This window comes from Apus apus, chromosome 1 (assembly GCF_020740795.1).
Source record: "Apus apus isolate bApuApu2 chromosome 1, bApuApu2.pri.cur, whole genome shotgun sequence".
Taxonomy (NCBI): domain Eukaryota; kingdom Metazoa; phylum Chordata; class Aves; order Apodiformes; family Apodidae; genus Apus; species Apus apus.
In genome coordinates this window covers 21,722,833-21,735,688 of record NC_067282.1, presented here as the reverse complement: position 1 = coordinate 21,735,688, position 12,856 = coordinate 21,722,833, and the positions used below count along the sequence as shown (strand labels likewise).

Genomic DNA, 12,856 nt, shown 5'->3' with positions numbered 1-12,856 from the left:
AATGCTGGAACAAAGCAAAGAGATAACAGATTGTGAAACACAAATATGTGTAGGAAACTATACAGTTCAGAGGTACTTTTGTCTGCAAGTGAAGTCTTGAGCCATCGTGATGTGTGGTGAAACTTGCACTCCAAGTCTGGATGACTGTTTCTTCTGAATTAAGTCATATTTAGTATTTGGGCATGCTTTTTTTTTCTTTCTTTCTTTTTTTTTTTCTTTTTTTTTCTTTTTTTTTTCTTTTTTTTTTTTTTGTGGCAGGGTGAGTGGCAGTGTGGCAGCCAGAAAATGAAGAGGAGAATGATTTTGCTTTTGACACATCTGTATTTTTCAAGACCATTATAGGTGCTTGTGAAACAGATAACTGATTTATTCAGCATGTTTCCCAGACTTTTGTTTGGTTTCTGTTAACAGAGAAGCAAAATGTTGATATTAATAATGACCTGATTTTACTATTTCTGTTGTTTTGCCATCAAATCCCTGTGGATTTTCAGTACCAAAATCAGCTTCTCCGTATCCACACTGTTAACGCTGTAACATATTTAGACAGAGCACAATCCGGTGTGATGGGATGGATGCTCATCGTTGTTTGCATTATTCCAGTACTTTTTTAGATGGTGGGGGCTACTCTTCCAGCATTCACTGATATGTGACAGTAAGCACTCCTTTTTAAGTTGTGTTCTCTCTTTTGGAGCTAGGGGCCTTGACACAAGGTGCTCTTTGCCTTTAGAGCAGCTGATGGATGGGGAAGGGGTTACAAGGAAGCTGTTTGTAGGACTTCTGTGGGTTGAAGATGCTGTGGCAATGTGGTGAAATTATTTCCATTCCGTGCCTGGAAGAAGAGGTGGAGCAGACAGGGCACATTAGCCCTTGCAGAGCTGGGGACCCCTGAGCAGATGTCTCCAGTCTTCGGAAGTTCCCTCAGGAAGCCTGTGCTCTGGGAACAGGACCCCCTGCTTAGTGCGTGGGGAGTGGTGAGGGATGAGTGTGAGGGAGTTTCATGGGAGGAACTGCTCAATTTCACATAGTTCACTTAAGCATCCTTCCTGTGGGATTCTTCCCAGCCATGGAGTGAAGGAATTCACCCCTTTTGTTCCCATTGTCATTTCTCCATGGAAAAACCTCTCATCGGGATCACCACGGGTGAGAGTTGCTATCCTGGATCAGACAAGGGCTCTATTTGCCTCCAACTCATGTCTCTGGTGGTGTCCAACATCTGATCTTCAGGGGAGGTCCGAGGAACATTGTAGGAAGCAGTTATCTGATAAAATTCTCCAGAGAGGACATTTTTTGGAGCATGATCTAAAATTCACTATTGGTTACTAAGAAACCACGAGACTGAGGGTCAACAAGGAAACTAAAATTACTGTCTGCCACAATTTAGGTGTTGTCAGTGTGTATGACAAATGGATATAACATAGTGGGATTAAATTGCATTATGTTGTAAAATACAGAGAATTTTCTTCTTCTGTTGGGCTGGTAGCTTTTGGGGTGAAAACCTGCCTGTTTTTGTTTCATGCATGTTCGTTCTAACCTATTTTATAAGTATTAATGATTTTAATTCCCCAGTGTAAATTGAGCCATAGGGAAGCTCACCAGAAGCTTTCTGCATGTGCACCTACCATAGAGTTTGTGTTTTAGGTACCATTTAATAACTGTAGAATGGGTTTAGCCTCCTGAGCCATAACAAAGAAGTCCTCTATGCAGACTGTTCTGCTTCTTCTCACCCCTCCAGTTTAAATTGTTGTGTCATGTCAGTAATTTTCCCTTGTTTTGAACTCAGGGCTATTGCTTGTAGTTCTGATTTGCAGGTTAAAGTAGGGTGGATGGAAAATCAGTTCCTGACTTGGTCTTTTGTTTTTTTCTTGGAGCGTTAAAGGACAGTCCACCCATAATGACAGAGCATCGGAAATAATAACCGGCAGCCTTCAGCAATGTGGAAATCCTGCAAATTTGCTTTATGTTTTCTTTTATTTAGTTCCTAATTTATTTATGTGTGTGCAGCTTGATGAGTAGTACAGCCTGAAAAAGATTTGATAGGCCTGTGTTGCTGGCTGAGCTGGCAGGTTACTGGCAGGTGGGTAATCTCCCTGCTTAGACATCTATATGAAATAGTCTTCCAGTTCAATCCTAATATATTGCTTAATTTATCCTGCCAGAGAATTTGTAACAACTTTTATGTATTGAGTTGGTAAATAAGTTGAATTTTGTCAAGAAAATTTACCCCTGTAGTCTATATAGGAATTGTAAATTATTTTTTGTCTGTTTTTATTGTACTTACTTTATCTTCATCATGTCAGTACTTTTCTCTATGCTAGTTAATGGAATGAACTTCTCTCAAAAAATATCACGTTGATGATTATGTGCTGGGATCTGTCCCAGTGGAATTGGAGCAAAGGCGTGTCAGTAAGAGACATGTGTCAGTAAGAGAGTAGACCTGATGGATCACAGACGTAATACGGATAGGGCTTCCTACACTCCTCTAAGCAGCACAGGCTTAACCTTGTGTGGAGGCATGAAACCACACTCCTGGGTGAATGCCAGTGGCTGATCACAAGGCATCACTTTTGGATGGGGGGATGATGGAGTCACAACTGTGCTTCATCTGCAGTGGCCTAAGCAGGGAGCAGGGTCTCCCTGGAGGGGCCAGGACAGGCACGTCGAGGTGAAGGGGTCTGTAGAACCACATGGTTCTATGCTGAATGTGTCTGTGAAAGCTTGGCTACAGCCTAGCTCTGCCATGATGAGTCCTTGCTGAGAACAGCCTCAGCAGACCTGTGTTTTTAAGCTAGGCATTGAACAGGCTAAGGTGACACAACTGTGATATTTCTCTTGCTTTTCTCAATACATGCCATACGTATGTGTGTCTGTCCATCCCATGAGGGTTCAAAATGAAGATGTTAGACTGTGTGTTTGGATTCCCATTTTCAATTCCATATGCTCAATGGGCAATAAAAAGTTTGCAGTTATGGCTGGTTTTACTTCTTCTCTATAATTGCTTTCTCTTTATATAGTTAATGAAAGGAGCACTTTTGCCAAGATAGATATTGGCAAAGGTGCTCTTTCCAGATGCTAAGTTTCTAGAGTTATTAAAACTGGATGGATAAAAGAGGAAGCAAAGATATTATTTTTTCTCTCAGGTTGTCTGAATGTTAAATTTGGACATCTGTTTTTAATTGGCACTATGTAAAGTGCCTGTGCTCATGCACAAAAGTCACCTGGTGACTTTAGAGCAGACAGGACACAATGTTTTGACAAGCTGATGAAGCAAATGCCTTCCATGAGGTGTTGTGTGGGCACAATGCACTGAACTGTGTGGCCTTGTCTGCCCAGGTATGATAGGAAATGATAGTAATTTCAGTTGGTAGCAACTGGAGCCAGATTTTTTTCAAATAACCAACCGTGATTCTGGCTTGTTAAATTTCTACATCTAAATTTTTAAATTAATGCACTCCCCTACTCTTTAATAAAATTACCTCACCACAGGCTTCTGTAAGCCCAACCTGACTTAGCTAGGGCAAATACTGGCAAAATATTTAGCAAGGTATTGGGGAAATACATATTTGTTCATGTTTACAGATATTGACCAAATTGGCATGATAAGTCTAATCTTGCACTAGCATATACACATCTAGGGACAGCAAAGCATACAGACAATAAATAAATTCTTATCATTTGCACTAAGATACAGAACATATTAATCTTTCCGTGCCTGTGAAGACATTCCCTAGGCAGTAGCATATGCATTTGCCCTGCTGACTGATTTTTTAATTCCAGGGTATGAAGTTAGGATCAAAGCACTTTAGTCTGCTCAGGACTCTTCTACTCTACTGGGATAAACCTTGTGCTGTTCGGATTCTATTATGATGCTGTATCATACAACAGGCCGGCTTTCTCATCCATTAACCTATCCATTTTATTGGCTGGCTGTTATGTCCTAATGGTACTTTAAATTCTTAAATTATAGTTGAGATTAATCAGACTTAACCATTTGATCCAGAAATGACTGGCATGTGTTGTAATCACAGTGCCCTGGAAGGGACAAGTCAATGAATTGAGGATTTTTAGGCATCTATGTGTCCTTTGTAAGTAAATAGCTTCCAACAATTATCTTGATCTTGAAAGCAAATGAGAACACATTTCAGTCACAACAGGGGCATGTGTGAGTGACAGATCTGTTGAGGAGTGAGACAGCTTGAACTCTGCCTTCTGCCCTGAGTGTGTTTCTGCTTGCTGGGCTATGTACCAGCACACACGGTGCCTGTCTGTGCAGGAGAACAAACAGGAAACAGGGACAAAGCTACCTTAGAGTCCAAGACCCTGTGTCTGTTAACCCTTGCAAGTCCCCATGAACCTCAGCTGCCATGCAAAGTTCTGCTTTGACAGAAATAGCGGCCACATGTTGCTGCTTCAGATCATGAACTTGCTCATCTGGACAATAATCAATGTCAACTTGGGACACGGAACCTCCAAGGCGCACCTCCTTGCTGCCTCACAGATAAGCTGTCTTAGTTTCTCTGCTGCAGACATCCGGTGCAATGCTTGGATTTCCTTCAGAGTATGAAATTAGGTGTATGAAGGACTGTGAGGTTTCCTTTAGGACCGGAACTCAGATGGCACCTGAAAGACCTGGAGATACTGCTTTGAATCTCAGAGCGGCTCACAGTTTGGCTCTGCAGGTCTTTTCTGGAGGCTATATCTAAGTACAGGCAGTGAAGATGGTGCTTTCACCTCTGGGTGGAGCAGGAACCAGATTGTACTGCCTGCTTTGCCTGTGCCTGAGCACTACAAACCCAGGCAACATCTATGAAATAGGGACTATTGCTGCCATATAATGGGGAGAGCAGCTTCTTCCAGCAGCAGTTCTTCCCAGCCACCAGCAGTCACAGAAGTAGAAGCTTTGTAATCCAGAGTGATCCATTCCCCCTCTAGCCCTGTGGCAGGACTGGGCAGTCTTTTGTTCTTCATGCAGGAAAAAACCAAAATAATTGTTTTTCCAATTGCCACTCAAATTTTGAAACAATTCTGCCTAGAAGTTTCCTTGTCTTGAAAATGCAAGTTCTGATGTTAATGAGTCTCTCAGTGTTGATTAAACTAGGAGGACCTTTTAGTCAATATTTCTCCTTCTGGTCAGATGCAAATGAAAACATTAAATGGCTCTTCAGAGTTGACCATAAGTTCCTTTTTCTCTGTAATTTTTTAGATAGAGCGATGGAGTGTGACGGTGTAACTGGAATTATTATGGATAGATACAACTGTTCGATGAAAAAATATTGTATTTATTCACAGAGGGACCTGAAGTACCTCTACGAGAGCTGGTAATGCAATAGCTTGCCAAGAAGAGCTCTGAAATAAAACTACCAATAACACACTTTTCCTTACAAAATGGTGTAAAGCTGTAGGCCCCATACAAGGTTAGCTGCTGGCTGTGTTCTGGTTGAGGTGCTGCTGCAGATCAGAGTCAGTTTATTTTCACAGGAGACCCACTGAAGGTCAGCCCATTGGGTACTCCCATGCTCCTGAGCATTTCGGCTGGATTCTGCAAGTGCTTATTAGTTGCACACATGTGGGTATTCCCATTCCCTTCAGTGGGATGACTCATAAGGAAGTGCTTATAAGCAAGAGTAAAGTCCTGGGCTGCATTTGAACTGAATGACCTGCATTTTAAGCAGCACAGAGAGGTGAAGACCCCATTAAGAAATCATGTCCGCTCTCTTTCCAGTTCAGGAGTCTCCTCTACAAAATACATTTATGTTCAATGTGTTTGAATCAGGAGGAAATGATATTTGATGGTAAAAACCGCAAAGGGTCAGTTATGTTTAACAAGCCTGAAAACATGTGCAAATCCAACAATGACTGAAGCAATTACTTCATGATGGATAACTTTATTGCCCACAGATGGCACTTTAAACCCAGAAGGTCAGATTCTTTGTATACACTGAAGTTGCAAAGATAAACTGATCATTCTCCTTAACCTCTCGTTGTGCAGGTGAAAAATAGATTAGTCAGCATGTTAAAGATAACTGGAGTGGGTGGAAGACAGTCAGACTTGAATTATGAAAAAGATGTTAAAAGTAAAGGCTGTCAAGCCGATGAACTTCAAGGAATTTTCTAATAACTTAATAGCATACGTGTTTTTTAAAACTAAGCTGTAGAGCTAGCTTTTGTGTTTACTTTTTTTATTCAAAGGTAGTGGAAATTCAAAGTCTCTAAAAGGAAATTTAAAAGTAGAAGATGGAAAAATCAGAGTGGAGATAGCAATCCAGAACATAGTCCCAATTTTGACTTCAGCAGACCTATACTTTTAAGAAAAATTGAGGTTTAGCTTAAGTAAGTGGAAGGGTGATCATGTGGACATGGTCACTCAGATGTCTGTAGAACTGAAGTCACTCACCATATTGGAAAAATATATGCATGTTCATTTGTGTTATTTATTTTAAATTATTTGCTTGTAATCAGTGTTTTTGGTAAACAGGTAATTCAGATTTTTGTTTTCGTCATTCAGGAAGAGCATCACCATTTTTACAAGCCAGAAAATAATTGAAGAAATTTTATTCTTTTGTTCCTTTGCAAACTACAGATTATATTCTCTGCTTTGTTAAAAAAATATAAAAAATGTTCTTCCCTTATTTTAGACAGAATGACTGACTTTTGCAATCTAAATGAATGTTTGCTTATTAATTAAGCAGCCCTATTGACTAACTTTCACATGTATCTAAGAAGCCCTCTGAAACAAATAGAATATGCCAACAAAATCACCCCTTTCCCTACGGGACGAGATTCCTCAGTTATCAGGATTAATTAGTTCTCTTGTTGTCACATGAAAAGAAGTTGCACCCCCCAATGTAGGTCAGTGTGAGGGTAGGCTGCTGATGGTCGCTTAGTGACAGGCACAATGATAAGTGAACGTGTCCTGTTGAGCCATGACCCTTCAGAAAAGACAGTGTCAAGTAAAATGCCTGGAGAAGGTACATAGAAGGCATAATTCGCTTCTAAATATTGACAGTAGGAATTTCCCTGCTATTCTCCTTCCTTTTTCTCTTCTGGTAAACATGTCAAACTCTATTGCGTTTGTACTCTGCATTAGTTTTGAAGCATTTAAAAACATAAGGAAGCTAATGACCCATGAATAGATAGGATGTCAAATACAGCTATTTTTCTTCAGGACTTAGCATCTTGCTGGTAAAAGCATTGTCTTGCATACTTGCAAAAGCAACAGTATTGGCCAGAAGTAGGATCTTTTACTTCAGCTTTTTGTGAGTGAAAAACTAAATGAATGAATAAATTACAAATCTGGTATATCGTGCCAAATATATTGATGTTTGCTCTTTAATATTCATATGATTCACTGCTGGAGTTAAGTGTCTAAAATGTACTTGAAATCAATTATGAAATTCTGGTTTACATCAACAGGAGCAAAGTCAGGCAAACATTAAGCACTCCTTAAGATCCCACCCACAATATTTACAAATACTGCGGTGTCTTTCAGATATACGTAATATGTGTAAAAGAGCAAAAGCCCAAGTATGTATGCAGTGTATCTGGGTCTCTTTCCTGCCTGCAGCATGGGGTGAAAAGGTCTGTTGTATTTTTTCCCCTTTGATTGTAATAACTCTGAGGCATACATTCTACCATACGGGCTTCCAGGCTGTCTTGTTTTGTAGGCTTGATTTAAGATTGTGAGATTTTCATGTGGATGTCTTTGCTTATATCACCATAGAGTTATCAAGAGAAAAGTTCATAACATTTGTTTTCTTCTCCTTCATCTCTGGCAGACTTTGCAAACAGCAGCAGCCCATATTCCTGGGGCTAATCTCCTGGTCCCACCAAGGGTGAGGCCTGGGTGTGGTTGGCTTTGCTCCGGGCCACAGTGTTGGTGCTGCTGCCGAGCAAAGCTGAGCACCCAGCACCACAGTCATGACTAGGCACTGCAGACTTGCTCTCCTGCTTTGCTCTCAGCACCTATCGCTCACATGGCTTTTCTGTCTTTCCATCAGTTCTACACTGGAAACAACCTACATGTTGCTTTCCGGCAACTGGGCTGCCTACTGCAACTCTAGCAGCTGGACTTTGCACCTATCAGGTTCCTCTGGCAGACCATTACTGATGAGTTTTTCACCCATATTAAACTATTTGTAAACACTGTTGCATGCTTTCAGCTTTTCTAGAGACCGAAATAAGGAGCAGCTCAGGGAAGCTTGAGGTCAGGCTCCCACTTGAAGTAAGGAAGATTAATAAAGCTGGATATAAATACTTTATTACTGGGAGAGCATCTGACCCTCCAGTTCTGAGATGATAAGAGGGATAGGAATGAAATGCAGGAACAGAGTGGTTCATGAAACTGTTACATTCTTTAGTTGGAGAACATTGACAAACCAGCTCAACCAAATTGCCTGGTTTGCTCTTCACAGAACCTGCCTGAGTTGTACCATCTTATCTCAGTTTCTGTGCTTAGCTTCAGGGACTTTATTTCAGAACTGCAAATTACTGGGCTCATAGGCTTTTAGCATCTACAGGAGGTGATCCCATAAAAGCACAGTGTGCTTTCTGGCAGACCCAGCATTTCAGAACTGAGATCCTTCAATGGAAGGTGAGAAAAATGCATGTTTGCAAGTTATCATATAACAAATTGTCTCTTCAAACATTTGCTGCAACTTTTTTCTCCTCTCTTAATGACTGGCGGAATGTATTGATTTCTAGTTACAAGTATGGCTGTCTAGGCAAATCTGTATATTTATACAACGCTATTCAAACTTCTGATTGTTTTTGTGATAAGGTTCTGAGGACCTCTTTTTTTCTGCAAGCTTGTTATAGTCTTGCTTGAAGCCTCTTCAAGTGAGCTATTATTTAGTATATGTCTATGTTTAAATGTACCCTTTAAATCTTCTGAATAGGGATGGATGGTAGTATATACAGGAAAACTACTGGAGCCACAGCTTAAGATACAGAGGGCTAAAAAGAAAAATGCAGATAGATGTCACTACTAACTTAGATACCAAAGGTTAGTAAAAAATTATTTAATCCCTACAATGTACATGTCCTATATAGCTAACGAAGAGAAAGAGGTGTCTGAAGACCTCTAGCAAACAGTCTTGCAGACCTGATCAGCTCTTTGGTTCTTCTCATGGATTGTGCTAGGTAGTCCCAGAAGATCATCCAAGTCTCTTGTCTCCACCTATGTTACAGGGAATCAGTAGGAAATACTTACTGACTAATGGAGCACAGCTGGTTCCTCAAAAAAAACAAACAAACCCAAACCAACCTGAAAACAACAGATGAGAGCAGTGCCTCTTTTTCTTTTGTACAAAATCTTTGTACTTTTAGCACCTCTCTCCAAAAGTGGATATGTGGCTTCTAGGCCTTGCTCAGACCAAAGAAGTTCAAGACTGCATCTCAGAACAAAGTTTTGTTGTTCACTTCTAATCTGAGGCTACATCCACTGCTGAGTGAAAGCTGCTGAATTTGGAGCAACTATTGATACACTGAGGATTTATACAGTTGAAATTTAGTTGCCAGCCTCAGCTAGAGTTATGTGCAAGAGTCCTTCTATAGACAACGAAAGAGGGAGGCTTTTCCAGTGGGTGATCCAAATAAGGTTCACGTATCTCTACTGTGTTTGCAGCCTACAGCTGTTCATATTTGACTGTGGCAGGGACCACTTAGAAGGGCTTAAAATAGCTAAACTGAAACTGTACTTGACTGGATTCTAGAGGAAAATCCACATTACTCATGTGATGCTGCTTCCCTTGTGTGTTGACAAAGAAATGCTTTCGCTTGGAGTAAAGTGATCTGGGATACTCTATGCTCCTCTGTCACAACACTGAAATCTTCATAAAGTGCACTTGGGTCCAGAGTTAGACTTAAACTGGTTTTCAACTTCAACTGTTTCAAAATATTTGCTTGTTTTGTTCTTTGCTTCTGGAACACTGCTGTCAGTGTGAGGGCAATGGGATGGATCAAGGACTGTTTCTTCTCTAAGGCACGCATTTCTGTCTCCTTGCCATGAAACCTTTTGTGGCCACAGCCTGTTCTGGGGCACAGATAAAACATTCTGCCTTTCCAGCACTTGCTGGCTTGATGTGAGGGAAGGTCCTGTGTTCCTCTAGTCTTCTGACCATGGGGCTTTTTCATTAACTTCCTAAAAATTGCCTTCACATGGTCTGTGAGAAGTCTGCCTGGACTTTTTTAAGTGTTGTAAGCCACATCATGTTATATTGACACCGAAGGCTTCACCCATACCAGAATGGTCTGGCCATGACCAGGGCCATGTTGGTACACTTGATTTATCAATAAGCAGCAAAACTGGTCTGGAGGGTTCCTTGATCTTGTTCTCAGAATTTATTGTAGAGCTGTCCAGTTATCTTTTGACACCACTTCACTGGTAGGAAGCCTGCAGCTAGTGAGGGACTGTAGGTAACAGTGCTGTGACCTTCAGTCAGGAAGGGAAGATCCTTCATCCCCTTTCATTCCCTCCAGAGTAGTTCCAGCTTTGCAGCAAGTTGTTTGAGTGAGAGTTCAGTATCTTAGTAGTCAATACATGGCTTTTGCCATGGAAGTGGCTGACTTTTGCCCTTCCCATTGAAGGGGCTGCCATGGTGGTGTTTCCTAAGGAAATGCAGCCTGCCGTGCTTGAGGGCACACTTCCTTGGTTAAATGTGTAGCCCTGGGGTCCTGAACTTTCTTCGTGGTACCTGCAGTGAGCAATCTGAGAGCAAAGTCATAGAACAAAACTTGCAAAGCTTTCATTTCTACTTTCTTTCCTGAGTAATTCTCATGGAAGATTATGTGACTCCTGAGTCAGGACAGCAGGACTGTGCTCAGAGCAAAAGAGTATGTGTGCTAAGGGGCACATCCCCTTTTCTTTTCTTTCCCCTTACAGCATGACATCATAAATGTGAGAGGACTTGCAACAGGATAATTTGCTATTGTTAATGTTTGGTTTTTTTTCCTTTTTTTTTTTTTGTTTTGTTTTCTAGGATCTACTGCAGGATCAAAAATAGACATTTCTGAGCTGAGCATAAATGGCACACAGCACGTTGTTCAAGCAGGCCAGACTTTAAATCTCACCTGCAGGTAACCAGCTGAGTTTGTTCTGATAATTTGGCTGGGAGTTCATACACCTGACACTTTTGTTACTGAAATTAGAAAAAAATGAAACCTTATGTTGTGGGGAAAGGTGGGGAGTGAACTTCAATGGCAATTGTTTAATAGTTCTTTGTTGTTTCTGTTGTTGTTTTTGGAAAACAAGATAAAAGAGAACCCCAAAAATAGCTTGATATAATAAAAAAGAAAGCTTGGGAACTGGGGCTATATAATTGCAGTCCAACATAATTGTTTCTGCTTCCTTATCTGTATTTGCAGGGGGGAAATGGTTCATTCATGGTCTTTGCCTGAAACTCTGAGCAAGGATAGCAAAAGGCTGAAAGTAATTAAGTATGCCTGTGGAAGGAATGGGAAGCAGTCCTGCAGCAGTCTGACCTTGAGCAGAACTCAAGCAAGTGACACTGGAAGCTATAGCTGCAAATACATGACAAGTCCAGCAAAAAAGAAGAAGCAATCTACAGTCTATGTATTTATTAACGGTAAGATTACATTTTTTAACACTTCTTGGTACTTGCACTTCAATACAGCAAAACGGATAGATGAGGCAGTTTGGCTGTGGTTAAATACAGGGTCTTGAGTGATATTTTCAGCCTTGCAAAATGTCATGATGATTTAGCAGTTAGTGTATAAAATCTGTCTTCTCAGAGCTTGCAAATACAAATGCTGGTGTTTTATCTGTTAGGACAAAAAATGAAGAAAGAAAAACACCCAAATCAACCAGTCTGCTAGAGTAAATAGAACTCCACATGGAAGTAGACTAGAAGTGAATCTGTGAAATGGGTATCAGAGAAATCATATCTCACAGGACTGATGAGTGATGCAAGCAATACATCTGGTACAATGTCCACTTTAACCTGTCAGCAAGATTATAGATTTCTGGGCAGCTGAAGGATGCCAAAGATGTTATTTCATGCTGTAGAAAATGACTATTTGCGTGCTAAGTCACATTAAAAAATGTACTCTGTAGTCCATGTTACAAAGACTGTAACAATCTAGAATAAATAGAATCAAGCTAAACACAGAATTACATTCAGCAAACAAGTGTTGTGTAATGTATGGGAAATGCTGGAATTAGGTCAGTTGGGCTATAACAGGAATTGCTTTCTGATCCTGTTTTCTTCCAGGTTATTAATCAGATGCTTCTCAGAACAGTTTAATTCAATAGGCACAGTAATAAAAGAATAAATTCTAAACACTAAAGAGATTTAAATTTATATTTTAGTTTTTCTTTATTTTTACATAATAAAATTAATAGTTTACTGTAAGATATCAGGATTTTGAAAGCCCATATTACAGAGAGTGTGCAACTGGAAGTTTTCCAAATTATGTGTCTGCTGCTTCTAACAAGTTCACATCAGAGTGAATTAGCCTTTGTTTTCATTTTGTGGCACAAAGAGTGAGACTGGTGCTGTGAAAAAGCAGAATGAAGTGGACCTCTCATTACAGTGACAGCGAATAAGATAGGTCCCCCATTATTGTGTTTCTTTATTGAGAATTATTGAATAATTCATGCTGTTCATCCTGTTTTCCTTCATCTGAAACACACCTCAGAGTTTTTCTCACCCAGCTGTTTTTATATAGTTCACTGAATATCCAAATACAGATGCATCCATGGAAGCATAACCAAAATAGGTTTTTCATTTAGTGACCAACATTTCCCGATGCCTAGGAAAACAGAATTTTCTTGGATGACTTTTGCAAGTTTCCCATCATGGAACCTTCTTGAACCTCCCGCCTTGGATGTCATCTCTGAGAT

The 12,856-nt window shown here is 40.4% G+C and overlaps 1 protein-coding gene across 2 annotated transcripts in view; it reads left to right on the top strand.

Annotated features, from left to right (window-relative positions):
• Window positions 1-12,856, top strand: part of FLT1 (fms related receptor tyrosine kinase 1) — a 108,820-nt gene that overhangs the window by 5,121 nt on the left and 90,843 nt on the right. For both annotated transcript variants that reach the window (XM_051615622.1, XM_051615631.1), the window contains exons 2-3: window positions 10,974-11,070; window positions 11,359-11,579. In XM_051615622.1, the coding sequence (XP_051471582.1) occupies window positions 10,974-11,070; window positions 11,359-11,579 (318 nt within the window). The remainder of the gene's footprint in view (window positions 1-10,973; window positions 11,071-11,358; window positions 11,580-12,856) is intronic.